Raw genomic sequence first — 23,755 nt, 5'->3', positions numbered from 1 at the left:
AGTCTATTTATTTATTAAGAATTTCAAAATAAATTACGTTACTTTTCTATATAGTCACCTTAGTTTGCAATGCAGTTTTCCCAGCGACGTACCAACTTTTTAATACCCAATTACTACTCCTCCAACCTTCAGTTTCCAATGAAAATATAAAAGTGTGGAAACTTTTTGAACGTCCCTCGTACAATAAATCCAAATAATTATTCATCCTTTCTACCTCCTCTGTGTGTTGCCCGCTGCTTCCCGACTCTGACTCCCTTATGTGAGGCAGCAGGCTCCTTTTAAACAAGATATGGGAATGCTTCTGGTGTTACGCCATGTCTTCCAGGAAGCACTTCGGGGCCTTAAGACCAGTGCAGGATTTACGTATAAGCTACACAAGCTATAGCTTAGGGCCCCCGCCTTCTTGGGGGCCCCCAAAACAAATTGTCCGAGTGAGCAATTGTCATATATACTTAAATATACTACAGCATTATTTGTCCCAATCAGGCCCGGCCTTAGGCATAGGCGAAGTAGGCGACCGCCTAGGGCCCCGGCGTCCGGGGGGCCCCGGATCGACTCCTTGGTCTAATTTTCACGCATTTCACAGAGCTTCCAGGGGGGCTCTGCCCCCCTCAGGGGGCCCCTGGACCCCCCTTTCGCCTAGGGCCCCATAATACCTAAGACCGGGCCTGCTTAAGACAATAGAGGGGTCCTCCCCACAACTGCACCCTTTATCAGTACCCAGGGATTCCAACAGGGCTGCCCTTCTGGACTCCAACTCCCAAGCACTCCTGCGGGTGTCCAAACTGGGATGTTAACTTAGGACAACTGCCACCTGCCGTATGGGGGACAGAACTGTTCCCAGCCTCCGGGTTAGGATTAGGGTAGGGGATATGGCCATAATTGGCATGCACTGGCACACTTATTTCCTAAAATTTTTTTTTTTTTTTATTTAAATCGACACACATGTTCTACCTTCAAGTGATTAAAACCATTATAAAACCCCGTTAAAATTATCCTAAAATGTTCCTCAATAAATAATTTAATATCCTTATAAAATTTCCTCTTCTTTGCAAAAAAAATCCATGACTCAAAAGGAGGGTTTAAAAAAATACTGCCCCCTACTGGTCAATTATAAAATTACTTAAAGTTTGAAATAAATAAGGATTAAAATTTATAAAATTATTAAACTTTAAAATGATATTAAAAACTGGGTAATTCAATGTTAAAAAAATAAGTTAAAATTAGGTAGTCAACAGATGGCACATAAATATTGGTTAAAAGATTAAAAATTCCTTGAGCCTCAATATTTTTTTAAGGGAACTCAGTCTTTAGCCATCAATTTTAGAGTTATATTCATTTAAAATTAGGATTTAAATTAACCAGGTATTTCACAAATAAACAATAGGGGGGTGGGGGTTGGTTGAAATAAAGGTTAAGGATAAAAAAGACCTATTTATTTAAACTAAAAAGGGTTTGAATTTTAATATCCGGACCCTGGGGTGAGAATCCTGCTTAACCTCAGGGCCCGATTATACGAATTTTAAGCTAAGGGATGGGAATAAAAAAAAACATATTTAAACTAAAAGGGGTTTACATTTTAACCTCAGAGTTAGGATTAGTCTTAGTGTAAGGGATACCAACCTATACTGGCACACACTGGTTCACTGGCACCAGTATTATACATAATTAAATTTTAATTTTTCAACTGTCATGAAAAATAAACTGCGCACACATATATAGTGACTTCTGCCCCCTAGAGGACAGAAAATACACAGGCACACTTATCTAAGAAGATAGTACCTATCTAGTACCTCCACCCAACACTTTATCCTAGGAAATAGGAGCCCTTAAAAACCCTCTAAGATATTCCTGAACATTGCCTAAAAACCTCTTAAAACATATTTATATAAATTACTTTTAAATACACTGTACAAAATTTGCATAAATAAATAAAAACTTAAAACTGCAAAACTGAAGACAGTTAAAAGTAAGTTTTTGAATAAATAATAGTGAGGTCTTAATAGCAATAAAACAAGGATTAAAAAGAGTGTTAAAAAGCCCTAATTTTCAAAACTAATTTTACGGGTTATTAGAGAAACCTACAAGTACTAGTGCATACTAGGGTTATTCAATTTTAAAATTAGGGTTCTAACGGTACTATTTTAAAATTAGGGACTCTAAAAACACTAAAAAGAGAAAGTCAATCTTAAAATTAGGCACCCAATCTGAATCTTAACATCAGGGACTCTTAGGTGACCTGGCCTTACCTCCATGAACCTTAAGTTAAGGGTTTTTGGTTGGGGTAGGCCAGTCTAAAATCTAGAAATCCACGAGTCAAGGGAACTGGTTAGCAGACTCCAAAGTCAGACAATAAGGGTTGTCCCTGTCCCTCTCTAAATTGAGATGGGCCCCAGTGAACACCTCATCCACATCATTAATTTGATCGTCTATAGCCATATTAAAATCTGTCACAAAATGATCCTTTGGATAATTAGGCATTGGCGAAATCATGGAAAGATAAAGGGCAGCATTCGGAAGCACTGTGTAAGCGATGTAATCATTCAAGCAAGAACAAACTTCCACATCTCAGCTAATGTATTTAAACATCAGCAAGGCCCAATAAAACAATACGTTTTCTTTAATTTGGGGTTGGATTTTTATTTTTTTAGTCCAACACGCCAGGGTTACTGTTGACATATCTTGAACAGTTTCCAAATGCCAACCCACCCCTATCCCAGACCCAATCTCTTTAAAGTTTAATGTTAGGGCTCCCAAAGACAGGCCTCCATCTATGCATAGATATGTCAGAGTTTGGTATACAGTAATCCCTCGCTATATCGCGCTTCGCCTTTCGTGGCTTCACTCCATCGCGGATTTTATATGTAAGCATATTTAAATATATATCGCAGATTTTTTGCTGGTTCGTGGATTTCTGCGGACAATGGGTCTTTTAATTTCTGGTACATGCTTCCTCAGTTGGTTTGCCCAGTTGATTTCATACAAGGGACGCTATTGGCAGATGGCTGAGAGGCTACCCAGCTTACTTTTCTCTCTGTCTTGCGCTGACTTTCTCTGATCCTGACGTAGGGGGATTGAGCAGGGGGGCTGTTCGCACACCTAGACGATACGGACGCTCGTCTAAAAATGCTGAAAGATTATCTTCACGTTGCTATCTTTTGTGCAGCTGCTTCCTGAAACGACATGCTGCCCGGTGCTTCGCATACTTAAAAGCTCGAAGGGCACGTATTGATTTTTGATTGAAAAACAAACTCTGTCTCTCTCTCTCTCTCTCTCTCTCTCTCTCTCTCTCTCTCTCTCTCTCTCTCTCTCTGCTCCTGACGGAGGGGGTGTGAGCTGCCGCCTTCAACAGCTTTGTGCCGCGGTGCTTCGCATACTTAAAAGCAAACAGCCCTATTGATTTGTTTGCTTTTCTCTATCTCTGTGACATGATCTGCTCCTGACACACACTCCTTTGAAGAGGAAGATATGTTTGCATTCTTTTAATTGTGAGACGGAACTGTCACCTCTGTCTTGTCATGGAGCACAGTTTAAACTTTTGAAAAAGAGACAAATGTTTGTTTGCAGTGTTTGAATAACGTTCCTGTCTCTCTACAACCTCCTGTGTTTCTGCGCAAATCTGTGACCCAAGCATGACAATATAAAAATAACCATATAAACATATGGTTTCTACTTCGCGGATTTTCTTATTTCGCGGGTGGCTCTGGAACGCAACCCCCGCGATGGAGGAGGGATTACTGTATTAGATCTAGTCATTATTATTATATTGTGCATCAGAGATGACAGTTGTTTTTTTTTGATTGATTTTTGTAAAGGTTTGGATCCCTTCTTAGGAATCGCCCCCTCTGTAAAAACAGGAGATGGAATACTTTTAACATCATCCCGAGTAGATGAAACTCTAGGATCAATGGTGTCTGACAATGGAGTGCACAAACCAGTTACCTCAATCACCTCCCCTGTTCTGTCTCTGACTCTTGCCTGAAGCACCATTCAGGGTTACTGGCCGGACACTAAGTTGTTTCTCTGTCCGGCTGGCCAGTTCATTTGATGTTCCACTCTACTCTGGCCTCCCTTCTGGGTAATAAATGTTCCTCTTTCCTGGCCGGGATGCCCGTTCTCCTCTTACACTATCCATTTGCACATACTGTGCTAGCAAGGTGAAGAGAACTTGGAGACAAATATAAAGGAAAACCAAAACTTGTTCTGGGCAAATCACATTATGGGAAGAGCAAGGAAAATAAAAATGAAATCATAGCCAGCATTTGGATATACAACCACTATTCTAAACTAGTTGGGACATTATCGAAAATACAAATTAGAAACAAAAAAGAAATGGTTTGTAAATTTACTTTGACTTGTACTCAAACAAAAACAGCATAAATTACCTAATCAACTGGATTGTTTTTGGGAGATAGTGCGTGTGACTGCAGTAGGCACGCTCTCTCGAACCCGAGACGCCAATAGATGTTCTCCGAAATGGACATTTGAGGAAGGGATGGTGCAATCTTTGAGCCCGGAGGACCGTGTTTCTGATACGGATGTGAGCAACTCTGAAACACCACAAGGAGCAGGCCTGTCTCCCTACCTCTTCACTCTGTACACCTGTGACTACAAATATCACATTAGAACACTCTAGACGAGAACAGGCCATTCAGCCTAAAAAAGCTCGCCAGTCCTGTCCACTTAATTCTTCCAAAAAATCGAGTCGAGTTTTGAAAGTCCCTAAAGTCTTACTGTCTACCACACTACTTGGTCGCTTATTCCAAGTGTCTATCATTCTTTGTGTAAAGAAAAACTTCTTAATGTTTGTGCGAAATTTACCCTTAACAAGTTTCCAACTGTGTACCCGTGTTCTTGATGAACTCATCTTAAAATAACAGTCTCGATCCACTGGACTAATTCCCTTCATAATTATAAACACTTCAATCAGGTCACCTCTTAGTCTCCTTTTGCTTAAACTGTAAAGGCTCAGCTCTTTAAATCTTTCCTCATAACTCATCCCCTGTAGTCCTGTAATCAGCCTGGTCGCTCTTCTCTGGACCTTCTCTAGTGCTGCTATGTCCTTTTTGTAGCCTGGAGACTAAAACTGCACACAGGACTCCAGATGAGGCCTCACCGGTGTGTTATAAAGGTTGAGCAGAACCTCCTGTGACTTGTACTGCACACATCAAGGCGCTATATAACCTGACATTCTGTTAGCCTTCTTAATGGCTTCTGCACACTGTTGGGAAGTCGATAGCTTAGAGTCCACTATGACTCCTAAATCCTTCTCATAAGGTGGACTCTTGATTTTCCGAACACCCATTGTGTATTCAAACCTAACATTTTCATTCCTATGTGTAATACTTTACATTTACTGACATTAAATTTCATCTGCCACAAATCTGCCTAAACCTGTATGCTATCCAAGTCCTTCTGTAATTATATAACGGATTCCAAATTATCTGCTAATCCACCTATCTTGGTATCATCTGCAAACTTAACCAGCTTGTTACTTATATTCCCATCTACAGTAAATCATTTCTATATATTAAAAATAGCAGTGACCCCTGCACTGACCCCTGCTGGTCACCACTCTTAACATCAGCCAATTCTGATGAGGTTCCTCTCACCATCACCCTCTGCTTCCTGTGTCTGAGCCAATTCTGCACCCATCTAAAAACATCACCCTGAACTGCCACTTCTTTTAATTTGATGCCCAACCTCTCATGTGGCACCTTATCAAATGCTTTCTGAAAATCAAGTTAAATAATATTATCTGCTCCACTTTGATCGTATCCTTTTGTTGCCTCCTCATAGAATTCCAGCATGTTAGTAAAACACGACCTCCCTCTTCTGATACCTCCTGTCCTTGCCAGGTGTTGCTCGATCTTATCCTTAATAATTCCTTCCATTAATTTTCCTGTGCTGCATGTTAAGCTTACTGGCGTATACTTGCTTGGATCTGCCCTGTCACCCTTTTTATATAATGGGATGATATTTGCCATTTTCCAGTCCTTCAGAATCTCTCCAGTGAGCTGTGACTTCCTAAAAATATGTGTCAAGGGTTTATATCTGTACTCTCTAGCCTCCTTAAGAACTCGAGGATAAATATTATCTGGTCCTGGTGATTTGTTTGATAACAGCAGGTCATGGCACTTGCAGAAATTCTCAGATGATTCTGCACTTATGGTGTCTATTGATAAGGAGAATGAGACAAAGAAGAAGAATCAGGGGGAGAACGTTACGAATTGTCTGCAACTTAACATCAGCAAAACCAAGGAACTGCGCTCTTCGACTACAAGTTTGACCAACGTTTTGGTTCCTTTTGACTTTTCTGTGCTTTTTTGGCCTATCATCTCCTGTTCTTCATCGCAGTGTTGTTTCCATTTTGGCACAACACACATTTCTCATTCTCCTTTAAGCAGGCAGGTAGTTTCAGGAATCAGAGTCTTGGATACTGTGAAAAATAAATAGCTTTGACGCGTGAAAAAAGGTTTGGGGCAGCCACCCGTATACTTGAATCCTGGCTGTGAAAGGCAAAAAAGGTTGCACAGATGTGTACAGAGTTGATTCCAAAACAGAACTGAATACAAAAGGAAGGTTGTCTTGTTTTTAAGGCAGTGTTGTAATGGCCGACCCCTTTACCCAGCCGGCAGCTACACCTCCAAGACCTGTGGCCTGGATAATTTACTGAGAAAGAATCTACTGTAACTATCAAGCCGTACTTCTAACCAATTAAACTTTTCCCCACAATCGACGGTGTAAATATAAGTACACAAAAGCAGGATGTAAAATTAAATGGATTAAATGTATTAAATGAAACAACAAGACATGCAAAAAATAGAAAACAGATATAAATATAAATATCCCTCCACCCCAGCAACAACAAGACACCGCCAAATATAAATACAACAAAAACCCTCCCTTGCCCCTGTAACATATAAACACACAACACGAATAACAAAAATTGAATGAGATGCAGAAATGAATGTGAACTTGAGTCCGGTTATAAAAAACTGTCCTGCATACGGTTGACTGAACTAGCAAAAAATGAGTCGTTTGATTTTCCCCGGACAAAATGGAGCAGCCTCACCGTGAATCCTCGGTGCGTGGTGGATGATTAATTCCAACCCCGGGGTCTCTCATGATGAGGTTCTTGAAGCAAGTCCGACGGATAGAAAAACAAACTGGATGGAAATGCGCGATGTGGAATATAACAGGTACAGATGGCTCGTGGTCGTGAATGTGAAAAATCTCCTTCTCTCCTCTCTTCTCCCTTCTCCTTCTCCTCCTGCTGGCTTAAATAGTCCTGTGACGGCAGTAATTGATTAATCGTGAACAGGTGTTTTCCAGGTTTGCGGCTGTGGTCTCCTTCCATCATCCGTCCCCCTTTACGGGGACGGCATTAACTGATACACATACAAACAGCAAACAGGACAATGAAACGAGACACACTCAGAACTGACATTTACAACACTAACTATGTGGCCCCGCTACAGTGTGGTAAGATCAGCCTCGACACAGACAGACACAGACTCACAAGGTCCCAAAACACACACGTTTACCTCACCAAGCAATGCACAAATTGTCAAGAGTTCTCCAATCACTACCATAAACTCACAGTCCTTTTCCTTCTATTATCTTTATTCTTCTGCCGCCTCCAGTCTTCTCCTCACAAGCTCTGTCCTCTGCCTCCCGACTCCGGCTCCTCAAATGGAGTGAGGTGGCGCCTTTATTTTGCACCCTGATGAACTTCCTGCAGCACTTCCTGGTGTGGCGATAGTGCTGTATGGGCACTTGGAAACATTCCAGGTGTGCTTGGATTCTCTTCTCTCCTGGTGTGGCAAAAGTGTTGCAGTCCAGGTCTCCAGGATTGTCCAGGCACACCCTGGCGGTGGCCACGGGCCCCCACAGGGTTAAACTGACCCCGATGTAATGTAAGGGGGGGGGGGGGGGCTGCCCTCTTGCATCCCATTGCTTCTTACCTTGCTGACCGGACATTCCAGGTTGCCTGGCAAGGCTCCCAGTCAGCTCCACGAAGACTGACCACTGGTGTTCCTCAGGGCTCTGTCCTAGGACCCCTTCTCTTCTCCTTATACACAGGTTCCCTTGGGAAGGTAATAGCTGGACATGGATTCTCTTACCACTGCTATGCAGATGACACTCAACTCATTCTCTCCTTTCCACCAGATGACCAGCAGGTCTCAACCCGCATCTCAAACTGCCTTGCTGATATCTCCTCTTGGATGACATCCCACCACCTCAAGTTGAATCCCAGCAAGACTGAACTCTTGTACATCAAAGGCAACTCATCTCCGAATCTTGACCTTGCAATCTCTTTTGACAACTCGGTTATCGTCCCCTCAAAAACAGCAAGAAGTCTTGGTGTCACTCTAGATGAAGAATTGTCTTTTTCTCCACACATCAGCAACCTCTCCAGGTCCTGCAGATATCTTCTCTACAACATCAGGAGAATCCGCCCCTTTCTCACTACAGAGGCTACTCAGCTTCTCGTCCAGACCTTGGTCATCTCTAAGCGGGACTACTGCGACTCTCTGATGTCTGGACTTTCACTAAAGGCAACACGACCACTTCAATTGATCCAGAATGCAGCTGCAAGACTCATTTTTAATGTTTCCAAATTCTCACACGCTACACCTCTGCTGCGGAACCTGCACTGGCTCCCTGTGGCTGCCCGCATCAGGTTCAAAACCCTAACACTTGCCTTTAAGGCCAAAACTGGAACTGCACCACCTTACATATCAGCACTGGTTAAGCAGCAGGTCACTTCTCGCTCTCTCAGAACATCAAGCACTGCTCGTCTCGAACCACCCTTACTTAAAAGAAGAGAACGACATGCATCAAGACTCTTTGCAGTGTTGGTTCCTCAGTGGTGGAACGAACTTCCCCTTGCTGTACGAACAGCGGAGATCCTCACTGTCTTCAAACGTCGTCTGAAGACACACTTCTTTAAACAGCACTTGGGGGACTAAAGTCCCCATACTTTTTTCTACCCTTTTCTCAAAAAAAAAAAAAAATTTGTACTAACAACTTACTATTATTTTCTTCTAGCATGGTTTTGTGTACAACTTGGTCAGCGGTTACTTGTTTAATGACAGTAGATTTAATCCTAGCCTTAAAGACTGAAGAACAGTCGTAGACTACTCAGCACTGTTGTAAGTCGCTCTGGATAAGAGCGTCTGCTAAATGATGTAAATGTAAATGTAAATTGGAGATATTGCCTCTCTCCCGGCCCTTCCGTTCTCCAGGCGTCCTGGCTGGTCAAGGTTCCAAGCAATCCGCCACAACAGGTCGGCGGAAGTGATGTCATCGGGCCCCAGAACCGGAAGTGACGTCGTTGGAATCAGACAGAATTTCCCGTGTCTGGCCTGCAGTGATAAAAGGGGAAGGTTTAGTGCACCCCGCCACCTCCTGGCCTGCCGTGGAATTACCTTCTTTTGGTCCTTCTAGCTGCCAACCATGCACACGTGTGTGGCAATACCTTTTAAAAAAAATCAAATTAAAACTGCATTTAGCCACAAATCATCCAAAACTAAGAGCTAAAAATACAAATTTAATTTTTTTTTGCTTCACTTGAGTTGGAGTCTGGTGTCTAAGAAAGCCAAATGCCTATCAGGGCTTGGTTTTTAATGACATTGTGAAATGCTTTTAAAAATGTGTATTTTATACTCTGCTAATGCATGTAATTCAATTCTATTATCACTTTTAGTTTTGCTTATGACCCATTGCTACAAAAAAAATTAAAAAGTGACACCATTCTTCAAGGAACTACTGGAAATAAACACAATTTTAAAATGCTGCAACTTTCAAAACAGTTAATAAAGTCCTCAAAGCACCTGAATATTAACTTGTTTTTTTTGTGTTTTTTTAAATTTGATCCGTAGAATGAATACTTGAATGAAGATGTCGATGCTCGAGTCATCGAATATGAGGACAACAGGCCACTTTTGGATATGTTTTTGCAAAAGCCAATGGGACTGTTGTCACTGTTGGATGAAGAGAGTCGATTCCCACAAGCTACCGATCAAACTCTAGTAGGCAAGTCCCCTTACCGATCATTTTCAGATTCTGGGTGCTCTCTTGTGCAGTACGTGTGGAGTTTGAATGTTTTTTTTTTCATGTCTGTGTGGGATTTTCTCCAAGTTTTCTTCTTGTCATCCCAAAGATGCAGGTACTGTATGTGTGTGCTAAGTCAGTTAGAGGTTCGAATTGGGACCCATGTGGCTGGATGTGAATGAATGGGCCCTGTGATGCACCACTGGTGTCCACACCAAGGTTGTTTCCTTACTTGTACTCAATCAAGCTTTGATAGTTTTTGACCCCTCAAGGTCCTGTATTGGATTACGAGGCTTTGGGAATGTTGTTATGTTATGGTACAGTAAAATCGGAAAGCATTCAGACTTCACATTTTTCACATTTTGTTATGTTGCAGCCTTGTGCTCAAATCATTTTTTCCTCCTCATCAAACAACATACAATGCCCCAGAATGAAAAAAATGCAAGCGGGATTTTTTTTTGCTAACTTATCCTCTTTAATAAAACCCCTGTGTGCGTCCAGTGTCCGTGTGTGTGTGTCTTCTGGTGAAGGGGCACGGTGCGCTGCTTCAAAGGCCGCCTGACGCGTCACACAAGACAGAGAGGGCGGGACCTATAAAATATCACGTGGCAGATCCAATCGGATTTCAGTAAATGAGGTAAGACCTAAAACAGAAAACACGAAAAATCCAATCGGGTACTGAGACGCGGAGACCAGCTTCCCCATTGTTGTGTAAGTGTTCACTCTGAGGATGTCAGATTTGCGATTAAGAAAGCTTGGCCCGGTAAAGTGTAAAGTAAAAGTAGATTTATTTTCCGCGCACATTACATCAGCAGATTGCCCACTGTTGTGACAGAAAATTAAACGCATATTACAGACAGCAAAGCCAGTATTACTGTCAGAGAAAATTACAGGCATTTTACGGAAAAAATTTAATGAGTGTTGTACATGGCTGGGGGTCAGACCCGGCCGGGATGCCTGGAAGGACTGGGTTGTGGCGTATTTATCCTCCGGGTCACGAGGGGGCAACCGCCCTGGAGTAGAAGAGGCCCACGGAAGGGGAGCAGGGAGGATCAAGACCGTTGGGGCCTCTGGTCACCACCAGGGGGCGCCCCGAGCCTCATGGAGCCCGGGACTTATTTACTTCCGCCACACCCATGGAGGACGATCCTTCCAGGGTCACCCGGAGTGCTTCCGGGTGCTCTCTTGACGCTTCCGCCACACCAGGACGTGACGTCAGGTAGAGCAGCTGGAGCTCATCCGGGTGAGGATAAGAGGGGCCGCCTCCCTCCAATCACCGAGCTGGAGTCGGGAGCAGGAGCAGGATGAAGCTCCTGGAGAGAGAGGACAGGTGGCCCAGGAACAAGGAGAGAGAAGGCCCAGGAGAAGGGAGACTGGGGCTAGAAGCACATTGTGAGTTGTGCGGGACTGTGAGTTGTGTTGTTGTGTGGAGAAGAAAATAAAAAGTATTTTGATACAGATGCAGTGTCAGTCTGATGGTGTCCGGGCAAACCTCACATGAGGTAAAAGGTCCCTTGCCATTTAATAGACTGTTCCTACTAATGTTTATGGACTACTGTTCTAGCGTCCGTTATTGTAATGGGCTTAATGTCTAGTTAAAAATAAAAAACTGAAATGTCACATTGACACAGGTACACTGGTCAACAAGCATTTTGCTACTGGGATTCTTTCATCTCTACTTTAACAAATTTCACTTGCTGACTCCAAATCTGAAAACCGTTTTCATCCAGCATGTCCCATTTTTTAGTTATGATGCTCCAGGTCTTGGACAACTAGGGTGACTGGAGAAACCCAGACAGTGCTCATCACTTGTTCGGTCCTATTCAGTAAACAGTAAAGATGGTGGTGGCAACATCAGGCTGTGGGGTTGTTTTTTAGCAGCAAGGACTGGGAGACGAGAGAGGATTGTGAAAAAGCTGAACAGAGCTAAGTAGAAGGATATCTGTAAGGAAAACCTGCTCCAGAGCAACATGGACCTCAGAGTGGGCTGACAAAGGACAAAGTGAAGGCAACACAGGAGTGGCTTTGGGACAATTCTTGGAATGCATTTGAGTGACCCAGCCAGAGCCCAGACTTGGACCCAATTGAACGTCTCTGAAAACAGCTGTCCACCGAGGGTCTCCATTCAAGATGATCCCTAATTGGACCTGAAGTTAAAATTCTGTATATGTATGCCTAATCTTAAAGGTGACGTCAGTAGTCCTAAGGTTGATGTTTGTTTATTTTTAACCATTTATTAGATGTTCTACCCCTACCCCTATCCTTAATTTAACCCCTAGTGACTAGGCCCTGAGGTTAAGACTCTAGAGGCTTTTACCTAATCTTAACGGTTACTTCATCAGCCCTAAGGTTAGTGGGTATTTTACAGTACTTTTTTCCATTTTTTTAGATAGATAGATAGATATGAAAGGCACTATATGATAGATAGATAGATAGATAGATAGATAGATAGATAGATAGATAGATAGATAGATAGATAGATAGATAGATAGATAGATAGATAGATAGATAGATAGATAGATAGATAGATAGTGTGGGATATGGCCGGCCTTTCATCCCGGCCAATACCCCCAGGCCGCCAGATGGAGCCCTCCCTGCAGCATGGAGATGCCCCGAAGACCAGCAGGGAATCCTGGACAATGGAGTTTTTATCCACAGCCCTGCTGGATACCATGGGGGCCACTAGAGGACGCTGCACAGAGGAACAAGGACTATTTTCCCTACAACCTGGAAGTGCGTCCTAAGCACTTGGACAGAGGAAATGACGTGCTTCCGGGTTGAAGAAAAGGAGTTTTTATTTGGCCCGGAAGTGTTCCTAGTCACATGGACAGAGAGAGCGAAACACTTCCGGGTCAATAAAAGACTGGGAGATACCAGACGACAAGCTGAGCTGGGTGGAAGGGTGGCAACATGTCTGGGAGAGTGGAGGATTGTTTATTGTAGTGATTATTGGTTATTATATGAGTATTGTGGAGAGGAGGGTGCTTTGTGCACATTATAGTTTAAATAAATATTATATTTGGACTTTTATCTGGTGTCTGGCGTGGTGTTCAAGGGAGCGAGAGTGCCCCCTATCTGTCACAATAGATAGATAGATAGATAGATAGATAGATAGATAGATAGATAGATAGATAGATAGATAGATAGATAGATAGATAGATAGATAGATCGATCTTTAATGTCATTGTCACTTTTACAAAGAAACAAAGAAATTGAAGGTGCAGTCGACTCAGTGTGTTACATATTTTAAATTAACCCTAATTTTTTAATTGTTAAATATAAATCCTAATGTTAAATATGTGTACCCCTGCTAGTAAAGTAGACCCCTCGGGGACAAACTAATGTTTTTTAGTTCCCTAATTTAATTTTTGTTTTAGTATTTTAGTGGAATATAGCTAAGTTTTAAATGCTCTTTTTAATAAAGCCCTGGGTATTTTAACTGAAATTATTTTGTATTAAAAAGTGATATTATTATTAATTTAGGAGGTTCTGTTTTAAAGTATAATTTTAAATTTTAATTATAAATTATTTTTACAGACCTTTTAAATTTATTCTAATCTTTTATAGAAAAATAATGTATTACTTTTTATCTACGGGCATAATTTTAAGAAGAGTATTTATTTACAAATTATTTTTGAATGTTAATAAAAGTATGGGTGCTTGCAATTTAAATAAAAATTATTTACAGGACGAGTGTTCCAGTGCCACTGTCCCAGATCCCGGTGTGCAAAGCTTCTTATATCAGACCTGAGAAGACTCCAGGCTAGAATGGCTGCCAAAGGAGCTTCAACAAAGTAATGAGTAAAGGGTCTGAATACTTGTATTAATATGATATTTCACCTTTTTATTTTTATTAAACTAGGGGGCTTAGCCCCCTGCTCGCTTCACTTGCCAACCCTAACCCCTCTAAACCCCCCACCCCTCGGCCTGTCCTACACGCCTGGCACTTCACATCTCTGCTGCTCGCATTGTGAAGAAGGGGGGCTGAATGCACCCCAACGAGACGCAGTCGCTCCTCCGAAACCCCCTCTTAAATGGTGATACAATGGGAAACAAAAACAGTTTTTCTTTTTACCTCCTCTTTGCTCAATCAGCTGCTGACTTGCTGCTGCTGCCGTGCCGTGTGATCTGCAACTCGCACGGCGCTTCGAACATTTAAAAGCCTTTACAACAGCTGTCTTTTTGTCTCACTGCCTTGTCTCTCTTCTCCCCCAGACATCCTCTTCTCCTATTGGGGGTCCCGCTATCGAGGTGCACCCCTATGAAGAGGAAGAATTTCTGTTCTTTTAATTGAGAGATGGAACTGTCCCTTCCTGGCAACACGAATTAGACGGTCTACAAGTCTCTGACTTAAAGTTTAAATCTGAATGATATATTCAATCTCTTTTCACTGTTCTGTTACTTCACTGAGTAATAATTTCCATTTATTTGCAATAATACGATCTTTACAATCATTTTTTTGAGACTTTCGAATTTTCATACTTCCATTATCTCTAACCTGCTCTTTATGTGTATCGCACCAACGTTTTTGAATCCTTTATGACGTTCTACTTTATCATCTACTCTTTGTCTTTTATTTCCGACCCCGGGCGTGGTTAAATCTCTTGGCACAAAGTCGTCGTCTCGCGGGACGTGAAAGTGTCTCTCTGAGAAAGTCACGTCTCGTCTCTCTGAACAGGTCTCTTCTCGTCCCAAGTTTTTTTATATAATAGAGAGATTTGCAAAGCTTTATAAAATTCTTTCACTTTGATGTTTGGGGTATTGAGTGTTGTTTGATGAGGGCAAAAAAGGAGACTGTAACATAACAAAATGTGGAATAAGTGAAGGGGTTGAAACACTTTCAGAATCCACCTTATGTTATGTTATATACAGTGTGCTGCTACTCAGAAAACCTTACACAGACGTCAAGAGCTGATGAATGCTGCACTTTTGACTTTAGTAACCGTTTGCTTTACTTATTGATCTCATTGACAAACTGTCCAATGCCATTGCTTTGTTTCACATTTTATTTGATTTCTCTTTTGTGTAGAAAAATTTGAAGACAACCTTAAATCAAAAAATTTCTGGAGGCCAAAAAGGGTTGACTTAAGCTTTGGAGTTCATCATTATGCTGGAAAGGTAAATGCAAGGCTAACAGAGACCAAAAATCTCTGTCAATTGACATCACAGTAGTCACACATTGACAAAATGTCACCACCTTAGTATCTTGGGGAAACAACATTTAACATGCTGCCTCTCTGCTTGAATCAAAGTCCTGGCCCGGCCCTTGCCTAATGCGGCCCATGTCAGAGTTGCTCAGATCCTTACGCTTGCCCATTTTTCCTGCTTCCAACACATCATCTCCAAGTGCTGACTTGCTGCTTAATACATCCCACCTCTTGACAGATGCCATTGGAATGAGATAATCTATATTATTCACTTCACCGTTTACTGGATTTAATTTGTGGCTGTTCAGTACAAGTCAGTACAAGTTGTCAAGACCTGGACTTGGAGGAATATCCAGGTTATCCGTCTCTGTTTTCCAGGCTAAGGGCTGAGAGATGTACAGGCAATGGTGACCTTAGGGCCCTTAAAGCCCACCCTGCATTTCAAAATCTGTGGTCTTAGCACCTGGTGTTGAGACTTTAAAAGGTTTGGTTATCTTTTGCAGGCCATCATCTCACAGACCTGTCCTTAACATCCCTAATCTTGCTAAATTCTTCAATTAAATCAGTAAGTTGACACCACCCAATACCCACCTATACCTCTGACTCCAGATAAATGTAAGAATCTAGATGAAATTAATAATTGAAGTGTTTATATTATTTATGAAAGCACAATAATAATATATAAAGATAAAAGGTTAAATCCAAAATATACGTAAAAAAGAAAATAATATTCTTACAACAATTCAACAGCAATAACACAGATTCAGGCCTTCCTCTCTGTCTTTAAGATGATCTCTGAATCTTACAAATCTCATGCTGTTTACAGTATATTAAAAATCTTTGCTTCAAATTGTTTGGATCCTTCAGCTTCTTAATTAAGTTTTATCCCACCCTGGACTTTCCATTCTGAGATAGCGTAGTGCTGCTTTTTAAAAGTCTAGTGGCCCACAGCACATCATTAAAATATACAGAATATTTCTACCCACAAGCAATAGTTAATTATTTCTAAATGTGTTAGTTCTGTTTAAAATGAATCATACATTTCACACTTACTATTATCTAGAAAAGCATTATCATGATTACATAGTTTTTTAGATGTATCATAATATAATACTTGAACAATAAAGTTGTTATTTTTTTATCTTTGTTTTTTTGTTTAGTTTTTTTTTTCTCAAAGAAAACCAAAAAACCACTTAGTTCAGATCTTAATAGGGGAAATAAAAAAAACACAGTTTAAAAGATTATATTATATAGGAGACTTTGACGTGAAATTTGCTATTTTCACTCTTGTGTCCAGTTCATTGTTTAATTTTGAAAATTTCCAAAGTGACTGCCACAATCCACTTTCAGTAATTCTGAGTCTCTTCAGTCCATTTCTGCTCTGATTTGGTTCTTAGGAAGGTCCTCAGTTCCTAGACGTTCCCAGAAAGCAATTGCTAGTCAGCCGGGGGTCTGTGTTCTTAACAAAGTGGGCAAGTAATTGTGACCTCTGAGGGATAGACATCCCTTCCAGAATTTGTTCCTACTTGTGCTGATACTATTATATAGTGCCTTTCACGTCTATCTATCTATCTATCTATCTATCTATCTATCTATCTATCTATCTATCTATCTATCTATCTATCTATCTATCTATCTATCTATCTATCTATCTATCTATCTATCTATCTATCTATTATAGCATGTGTGGAACATGACCCAGACACAGACAGGCAGACACATTGTAGTCATCCCACACACATTTATTGAACATTATTTACAATAAGTGCTCCACAGTCCCCAAAGTCCTGGCCACAACACATTGCCTTCACTCTTCAGGCCTCCTCCTCGTCTCTTCCCAGACCTTGTCTCTCGACCTCCCGACTCAAGCCAACGAACGGAGGGAGGCGTCCCCTTTTATAATCACCCGGGTGTGCTCCAGGTGCTTCCCGACAACCCCTAACCCTAATTTTTGACTGTAAAAATATCCGTTTGCCGTCATAAATGAATTAAACTGTTATTTTTCTAAATGATGAGAGTTTAGTGCATACTCTTGTACAGAACGGTGTGATTATTTATGACACCTTAATTTCTGTTTTGCCTCTTTCTACTCCTTCACGGAGAGTGATTATCTCAAATGTACCCCATTTCTGAAAAATGATATTCTTAATAAAGAGCTTCATCTATAATATCTATGTATAATATACTGCCTTTCATATCTATCTATCTATCTATCTATCTATCTATCTATCTATCTATCTATCTATCTATCTATCTATCTATCTATCTATATTCATTATATAGTGCCTTTCATATCTATCTATCTATCTATCTATCTATCTATCTATCTATCTATCTATCTATCTATCTATCTATCTATCTATCTATCTATCTATCTATCTATCTATCTATCTATCATTTAATGCCTTTCATATCTATCTATCTATCTATCTATCTATCTATCTATCTATCTATCTATCTATCTATCTATCTATCTATCTATCTATCTATCTATCTATCTATCATATACTGCCTTTTCTCTCCATCTATCTATCTATCTATCTATCTATCTATCTATCTATCTATCTATCTATCTATCTATCTATCTATCTATCTATGGCTGGCTGCAAAATAGATATTATCAATGTACAGATGTGTACAGTCCACAACAAATCTTACTTGATAACACAAAGATTTCAGCTTTAAGGTAGAGTGGAGGAAGTAACGTCATCAGTATAGCCAGAACTGGAAGTGACATCATCAGTGAGCCCAGAATTGGAAATGATCTCAACGGGGCTAGGCGGAATTTCCAGGAACTGGTCTGCAGAGAAGTTAGAGAAAGAGTTAGTGCAGTCCGCCACCCCCTGGTCTGGCATGGAATTACTCTCATTCAGGCCCTTTAGCTGCCTCCCATGTGCACGTGTGTGACACTATCTATCTAGTATATACTGCCTTTAATGTACGTATGCCTATTATAAAGTGCTTTTCTTATCTATCTATCTATCTATCTATCTATCTATCTATCTATCTATCTATCTATCTATCTATCTATCTATCTATCTATCTATCTATCTATCTATCTATCTATCTATCTATCTAGAGATTGTTGCTGCATACATAAGAACATACATAAGAAATTTGAGAAACAAGAGGAGACTCTTCAGTCCATCAAGCGCCATTGTTTAGCTAATAGCTACGCTGTCCCAAACATACAACTGTTGCCTTGGGTGCTTCACCAGTTGCAGCTTTATGGACCCCAGCTTCCTACGGTCCTGTACTGCAAAAAGGAAGGTTGGTTTTGAAAATTTAGAGATGGGTGGGGTGGATAAGTTGGTTAAATTTGCTTGGAACTCATCATCTACGTCAACATGACCAATGAACCATGAGTCCTGACATCATGAATTCTTTTAAGAATATTAATAGCTTTCTAGATTTAATAGAGTTTTTAAATCATCCTGTTTAGATTTTAAGTATGTGTGGTTGATGGCTTGGGGCTTCCTGTTCCTCCTTACCTTTGCAGGTTCTTTACAGTGCCACAGGATTTCTAGCAAAGAATCGAGACATGCTGCCTGCTGATATTGTCCTTCTCCTACGGTCTTCAGAAAATGAACTCATCCGAAAACTAGTAACAAATCCACTAACAAAGACAGGTACAGTCGTATTTATTTTCTGAACCCTTCATTAAGACATCGCACTACCCTTTTCACCCACCATATTTGCATGATTTCTATCCATTTTCTCAAACCTAATCACTAATCATGTTGATTGTTTGCTTAGATTGCTCTTCTCGCTGTTTGACCTTTCGGTAGAAATGCCTCTTGAGTGTTTACTCTGCAGCTCAGATCAAACCAAATGTAAACGTGACCCAGCTTTACAATGGTGGAGCAGTGCAGTGGGTTATCACTGGCGCCTGATACCAATAGAGAGCTGCAAGGGTTTGAATCCCAGACCAGGCACTCTCTGTATGGAGTTGCCATTCCCCCTCTGCTCATCCCAAAAACAGAATTTGATTCAGTAGGTTGATCATTGGACGGGAGTTCATTTTATTGTAGGATCTCGGCCCGCTTTTATAACTTAACCCCCCATAGCATAGGCTCTGGCATATACAGTCCATACAAAAAATATTCGCCCTTTGTAAGTTTTCACATTTTATTGTTATACAAGGGATGTTCAGAAAGTTTCCACACTTTTTTTTAACCTCTATTCATTAAGAATTTCAAAAATAAATGACTTTCCTTTCTACATAGTCACCTTTGTTTGCGATGCAATTTTCCCAGCGTCGTTCCAACTTTTTAATGTCCAATTACTACTCCTTGGTCCTATGGGACCAAAACATCCTCCGAGAGCAACTTCTCCCAGCCATCCAAGAACAGTTTGGTGACCAACAATGCCTTGTCCAGCATGATGGAGCACCGGGTCAGAAGGCAAAAGTGAGGACTAAGTGGCTCAGGGAACAAAACATCGAAACTTTGGGTCCATGGCCAGGAAACTCCCCAGACCTTAATCCCATTGAGAACTTGTGGTCAATCGGATGGACAAACAAAAAGCCACCAATTCAGACAAACTGCAAGCATTGATGATGCAAGAATGGGCTGCCATCAGTCAGGATTTGTCCCAGAAGTTGATTGCCAGTCTGCCAGGGCGAATTGCAGAGGTCTTGAAAAAGAAAGAAGGGCCAACACTGCAAATATTGAGTCTTCGCATAAAGTTCATGTCATTGTCAATAAAAGCCTTTGAAATTTATGAAATGCTTGTAATTCTACTTCAGTATACCAGAGAAACATCTGACAAAAAGATTTAAAAACACCAAAGCAGCAAACTTTGTGAAAACCGATACTTGCGTCCTTCTCAAAACCTTTGGCCACAACTATACGTGTTTTCTGTAATAAAATGCATAAGCTGGAAGCAGTGGAACAATTGTGTCCAACTCTGGTCCTGTAACGCTACCGTGGCTGCAGGGTTTCATTCTACCCATTCATTCTTTTGCTACTAATTAATTTATTTTGCCTAATTTTAATTGACTTGCTATTTAACACTACCGTGTTTCCCCAAAAATAAGACAGGGTCTTATATTAATTTTTGCTCCAAAAGATGCACTAGGGCTTATTTTCAGGGGATATCTTATATTTATTCATGTACAGTCATGTCATCTTCTTCTGGAATATCGTCATAACTCTCCACATTCAAACCTTGAATTCCAGCCTGAATTTCTTGCTACCCCGGCCGCTTTTAGGATCCTCTGGTATCTATGTGAATGCTTCGATGTTTGATCAATGGTTCGATGTGATGAAGCAAAATGCCGACACACAAATGTATTCATGTTGCTTTAATATTCAAGCATCGCATATTCCCCAAAGTAAGACACGATACAATTTTAAAGTCTCACATAACATCTTCTGTGCCGTCTTTTTTTTTGTACCTTTACAATAGCATCAGAATGTACGGTGGCGTATTTGAGCCACAGAGAAAAAAAAATAAGGACATAATGAAAATGTCTATTTTGTGATTAAAGTGGAAATTTTAACTTTTAACTCGAAATGTCCACTTTAACCTCGTAGTTTACTTTATCATTAAAGCAGACCGTCATAAACGTCACCTTAAAACCGACCCAGTTGTTAATCGCAACGCACTTCTGGGGCTTCCTCCTGACCTGACAGCAGCAATAGATCACCCCACAGAACACATTACATTTATGATATTCCAGCTCTCTGCACATTTCAGAATTCTTAGATTTATACTTGATATCACTTTCATGATGAAATGCATTAAAATACAGTTCATCCGGAAAGTATTCACAGCGCATCACTTTTTCCACATTTTGTTATGTTACAGCCTTATTCCAAAATGGATTAAATTCATTTTTTTTCCTCAGAATTCTACACACAACACCCCATAATGACAACGTGAAAAAAGTTTACTTGAGGTTTTTGCAAATTTATTAAAAATAAAAAAATTGAGAAAGCACATGTACATAAGTATTCACAGCCTTTGCCATGAAGCTCCAAATTGAGCTCCGGTGCATCCTGTTTCCCCTGATCATCCTTGAGATGTTTCTGCAGCTTATTTGGAGTCCACCTGTGGTAAATTCAGTTGACTGGACATGATTTGGAAAGGCACACACCTGTCTATATAAGGTCCCACAGTTGACAGTTCATGTCAGAGCACAAACCAAGCATGAAGTCAAAGGAATTGTCTGTAGACCTCCGAGACAGGATTGTCTCAAGGCACAAATCTGGCAAAGGTTACAGAAAAATTTCTGCTGCTTTGAAGGTCCCAATAAGCACAGTGGCCTCCATCATCTGTAAGTGGAAGAAGTTCGAAACCACCAGGACTCTTCCTAGAGCTGGCCAGCCATCTAAACTGAGCGATCAGGGGGAGAAGGGCCTTAGTCAGGGAGGTGACCAAGAACCCGATGGTCACTCTGTCAGAGCTCCAGAGGTCCTCTGTGGAGAGAGGAGAACCTTCCAGAAGGACAACCATCTCAGCAGCAATCCACCAATCAGGCCTGTATGGTAGAGTGGCCAGACGGAAGCCACCCCTTAGTAAAAGGCACATGGCAGCCCACCTGGAGTTAGCCAAAATGCACCTGAAGGACTCTCAGACCATGAGAAAGAAAATTCTCTGGTTTGATGAGACAAAGATTGAACTCTTTGGTGTGAATGCCAGGTGTCACGTTTGGAGGAAACCAGGCACCGCTCATCACCAGGCCAATACCATCCCTACAGTGAAGCATGGTGGTGGCAGCAGCATCATGCTGTGGGGATGTTTTTCAGCGGCAGGAACTGGGAGACTAGTCAGGATAAAGGGAAAGATGACTGCAGCAATGTACAGAGACATCTTGGATGAAAACCTGCTCCAGAGCGCTCTTGACCTCAGACTGGGCCGACGGTTCATCTTTCAGCAGGACAACGACCCTAAGCACACAGCCAAGATATCAAAGGAGTGGCTTCAGGACAACTCTGTGAATGTCCTTGAGTGGCCCAGCCAGAGCCCAGACTTGAATCCGATTGAACATCTCTGGAGAGATCTTAAAATGGCTGTGCACCGACGCTTCCCATCCAACCTGATGGAGCTTGAGAGGTGCTGCAAAGAGGAATGGGCGAAACTGGCCAAGGATATGCGTGCCAAGCTTGTGGCATCATATTCAACAAGACTTGAGGCTGTAATTGCTGCCAAAGGAGCATCGACAAAGTATTGAGCAAAGGCTGTGAATACTTATGTACATGTGCTTTCTCAGTTTTTTTATTTTTAATAAATTTGCAAAAACCTCAAGTAAACTTTTTTCACGTTGTCATTATGGGGTGTTGTGTGTAGAATTCTGAGGAAAAAAATGAATTTAATCCATTCTGGAATAAGGCTGTAACATAACAAAATGTGGAGAAAGTGATGCGCTGGGAATACTTTCTGGATGCACTGTATATATGTTACATTTTACAGATAAATCGTTACCATTGTTTAAATAATGAATACAGTAATCCCTCGCTATATCGCACTTCGCCTTTCGCGGCTTCACTCCATCGCGGATTTTATATGTAAGCATATTTAAATATATATCGCGGATTTTTCGCTGCTTCGCAGGTTTCTGTGGACAATGGGTCTTTTAATTTCTGGTACATGCTTCCTCAGTTGGTTTGCCCAGTTGATTTCATACATGGGACACTATTGGCAGATGGCTGAGAAGCTACCCAGCTTACTTTTCTCTGTCTCTCTTGCACTGACTTTCTCTGATCCTGACGTAGGGGGATTGAGCAGGGGGGCTGTTCGCACACCTAGACGATACAGACGCTCGTCTAAAAATGCTGAAAGATTATCTTCACGTTGCTATCTTTTGTGCAGCTGCTTCCTGAAACGACATGCTGCCCGGTGCTTCGCATACTTAAAAGCTCGAAGGGCACGTATTGATTTTTGATTGTAAAACAAACTCTGTCTCTCTCTCTCTCTCTCTCTCTCTCTCTCTCTCTCTTTCTCTTTGTCTGCTCCTGACGGAGGGGGTGTGAGCTGCCGCCTTCAACAGCTTTGTGCCGCGGTGCTTCGCATACTTAAAAGCAGCCCTATTGATTTATTTGCTTTTCTCTCTATCTCTGTGACAGCCTGTGCTCCTGACACGCACTCCTTTGAAGAGGAAGATATGTTTGCATTCTTTTAATTGTGAGACAGAACTGTCATCTCTGTCTTGTCGTGGAGCACAGTTTAAACTTTTGAAAAAGAGACAAATGTTTGTTTGCAGTGTTTGAATAACGTTCCTGTCTCTCTACAACCTCCTGTGTTTCTGCGCAAATCTGTGACCCAAGCATGACAATATAAAAATAACCATATAAACATATGGTTTCTACTTCGCGGATTTTCTTATTTCGCGGGTGGCTCTGGAACGCAACCCCCGCGATGGAGGAGGGATTACTGTACTGTTAATAGTTACACATATTGGGGTGGCACGATGGCAGACTGGTAGCGCTGCTGTCTCGCAGGGAGTCATGTCCCATGTGTTCCCTGCCTGGAGTTTGCAGTTTTTTCCTGGTGGGTTTCCACAGTGGGCTCAGTTTTCCGTCCAAAGACATGAAGGTTTGGGGATC

The 23,755-nt window shown here is 41.3% G+C and overlaps 1 protein-coding gene across 1 annotated transcript in view; it reads left to right on the top strand.

Annotated features, from left to right (window-relative positions):
• myo3a (myosin IIIA) overlaps positions 1-23,755 on the top strand; it is a 458,747-nt gene that overhangs the window by 312,709 nt on the left and 122,283 nt on the right. The window contains exons 20-22 of the mRNA XM_051929020.1: positions 9,888-10,041; positions 15,089-15,177; positions 18,706-18,835. Coding sequence (XP_051784980.1) covers positions 9,888-10,041; positions 15,089-15,177; positions 18,706-18,835 — 373 coding nt within the window. The remainder of the gene's footprint in view (positions 1-9,887; positions 10,042-15,088; positions 15,178-18,705; positions 18,836-23,755) is intronic.

Source organism: Erpetoichthys calabaricus, chromosome 6 (genome assembly GCF_900747795.2).
Source record: "Erpetoichthys calabaricus chromosome 6, fErpCal1.3, whole genome shotgun sequence".
NCBI classification, from domain to species: Eukaryota; Metazoa; Chordata; class Cladistia; order Polypteriformes; family Polypteridae; genus Erpetoichthys; species Erpetoichthys calabaricus.
The sequence above is the reverse complement of the archived record's forward strand: the minus strand, read 5'-3'. Positions and strand labels throughout refer to the sequence as shown.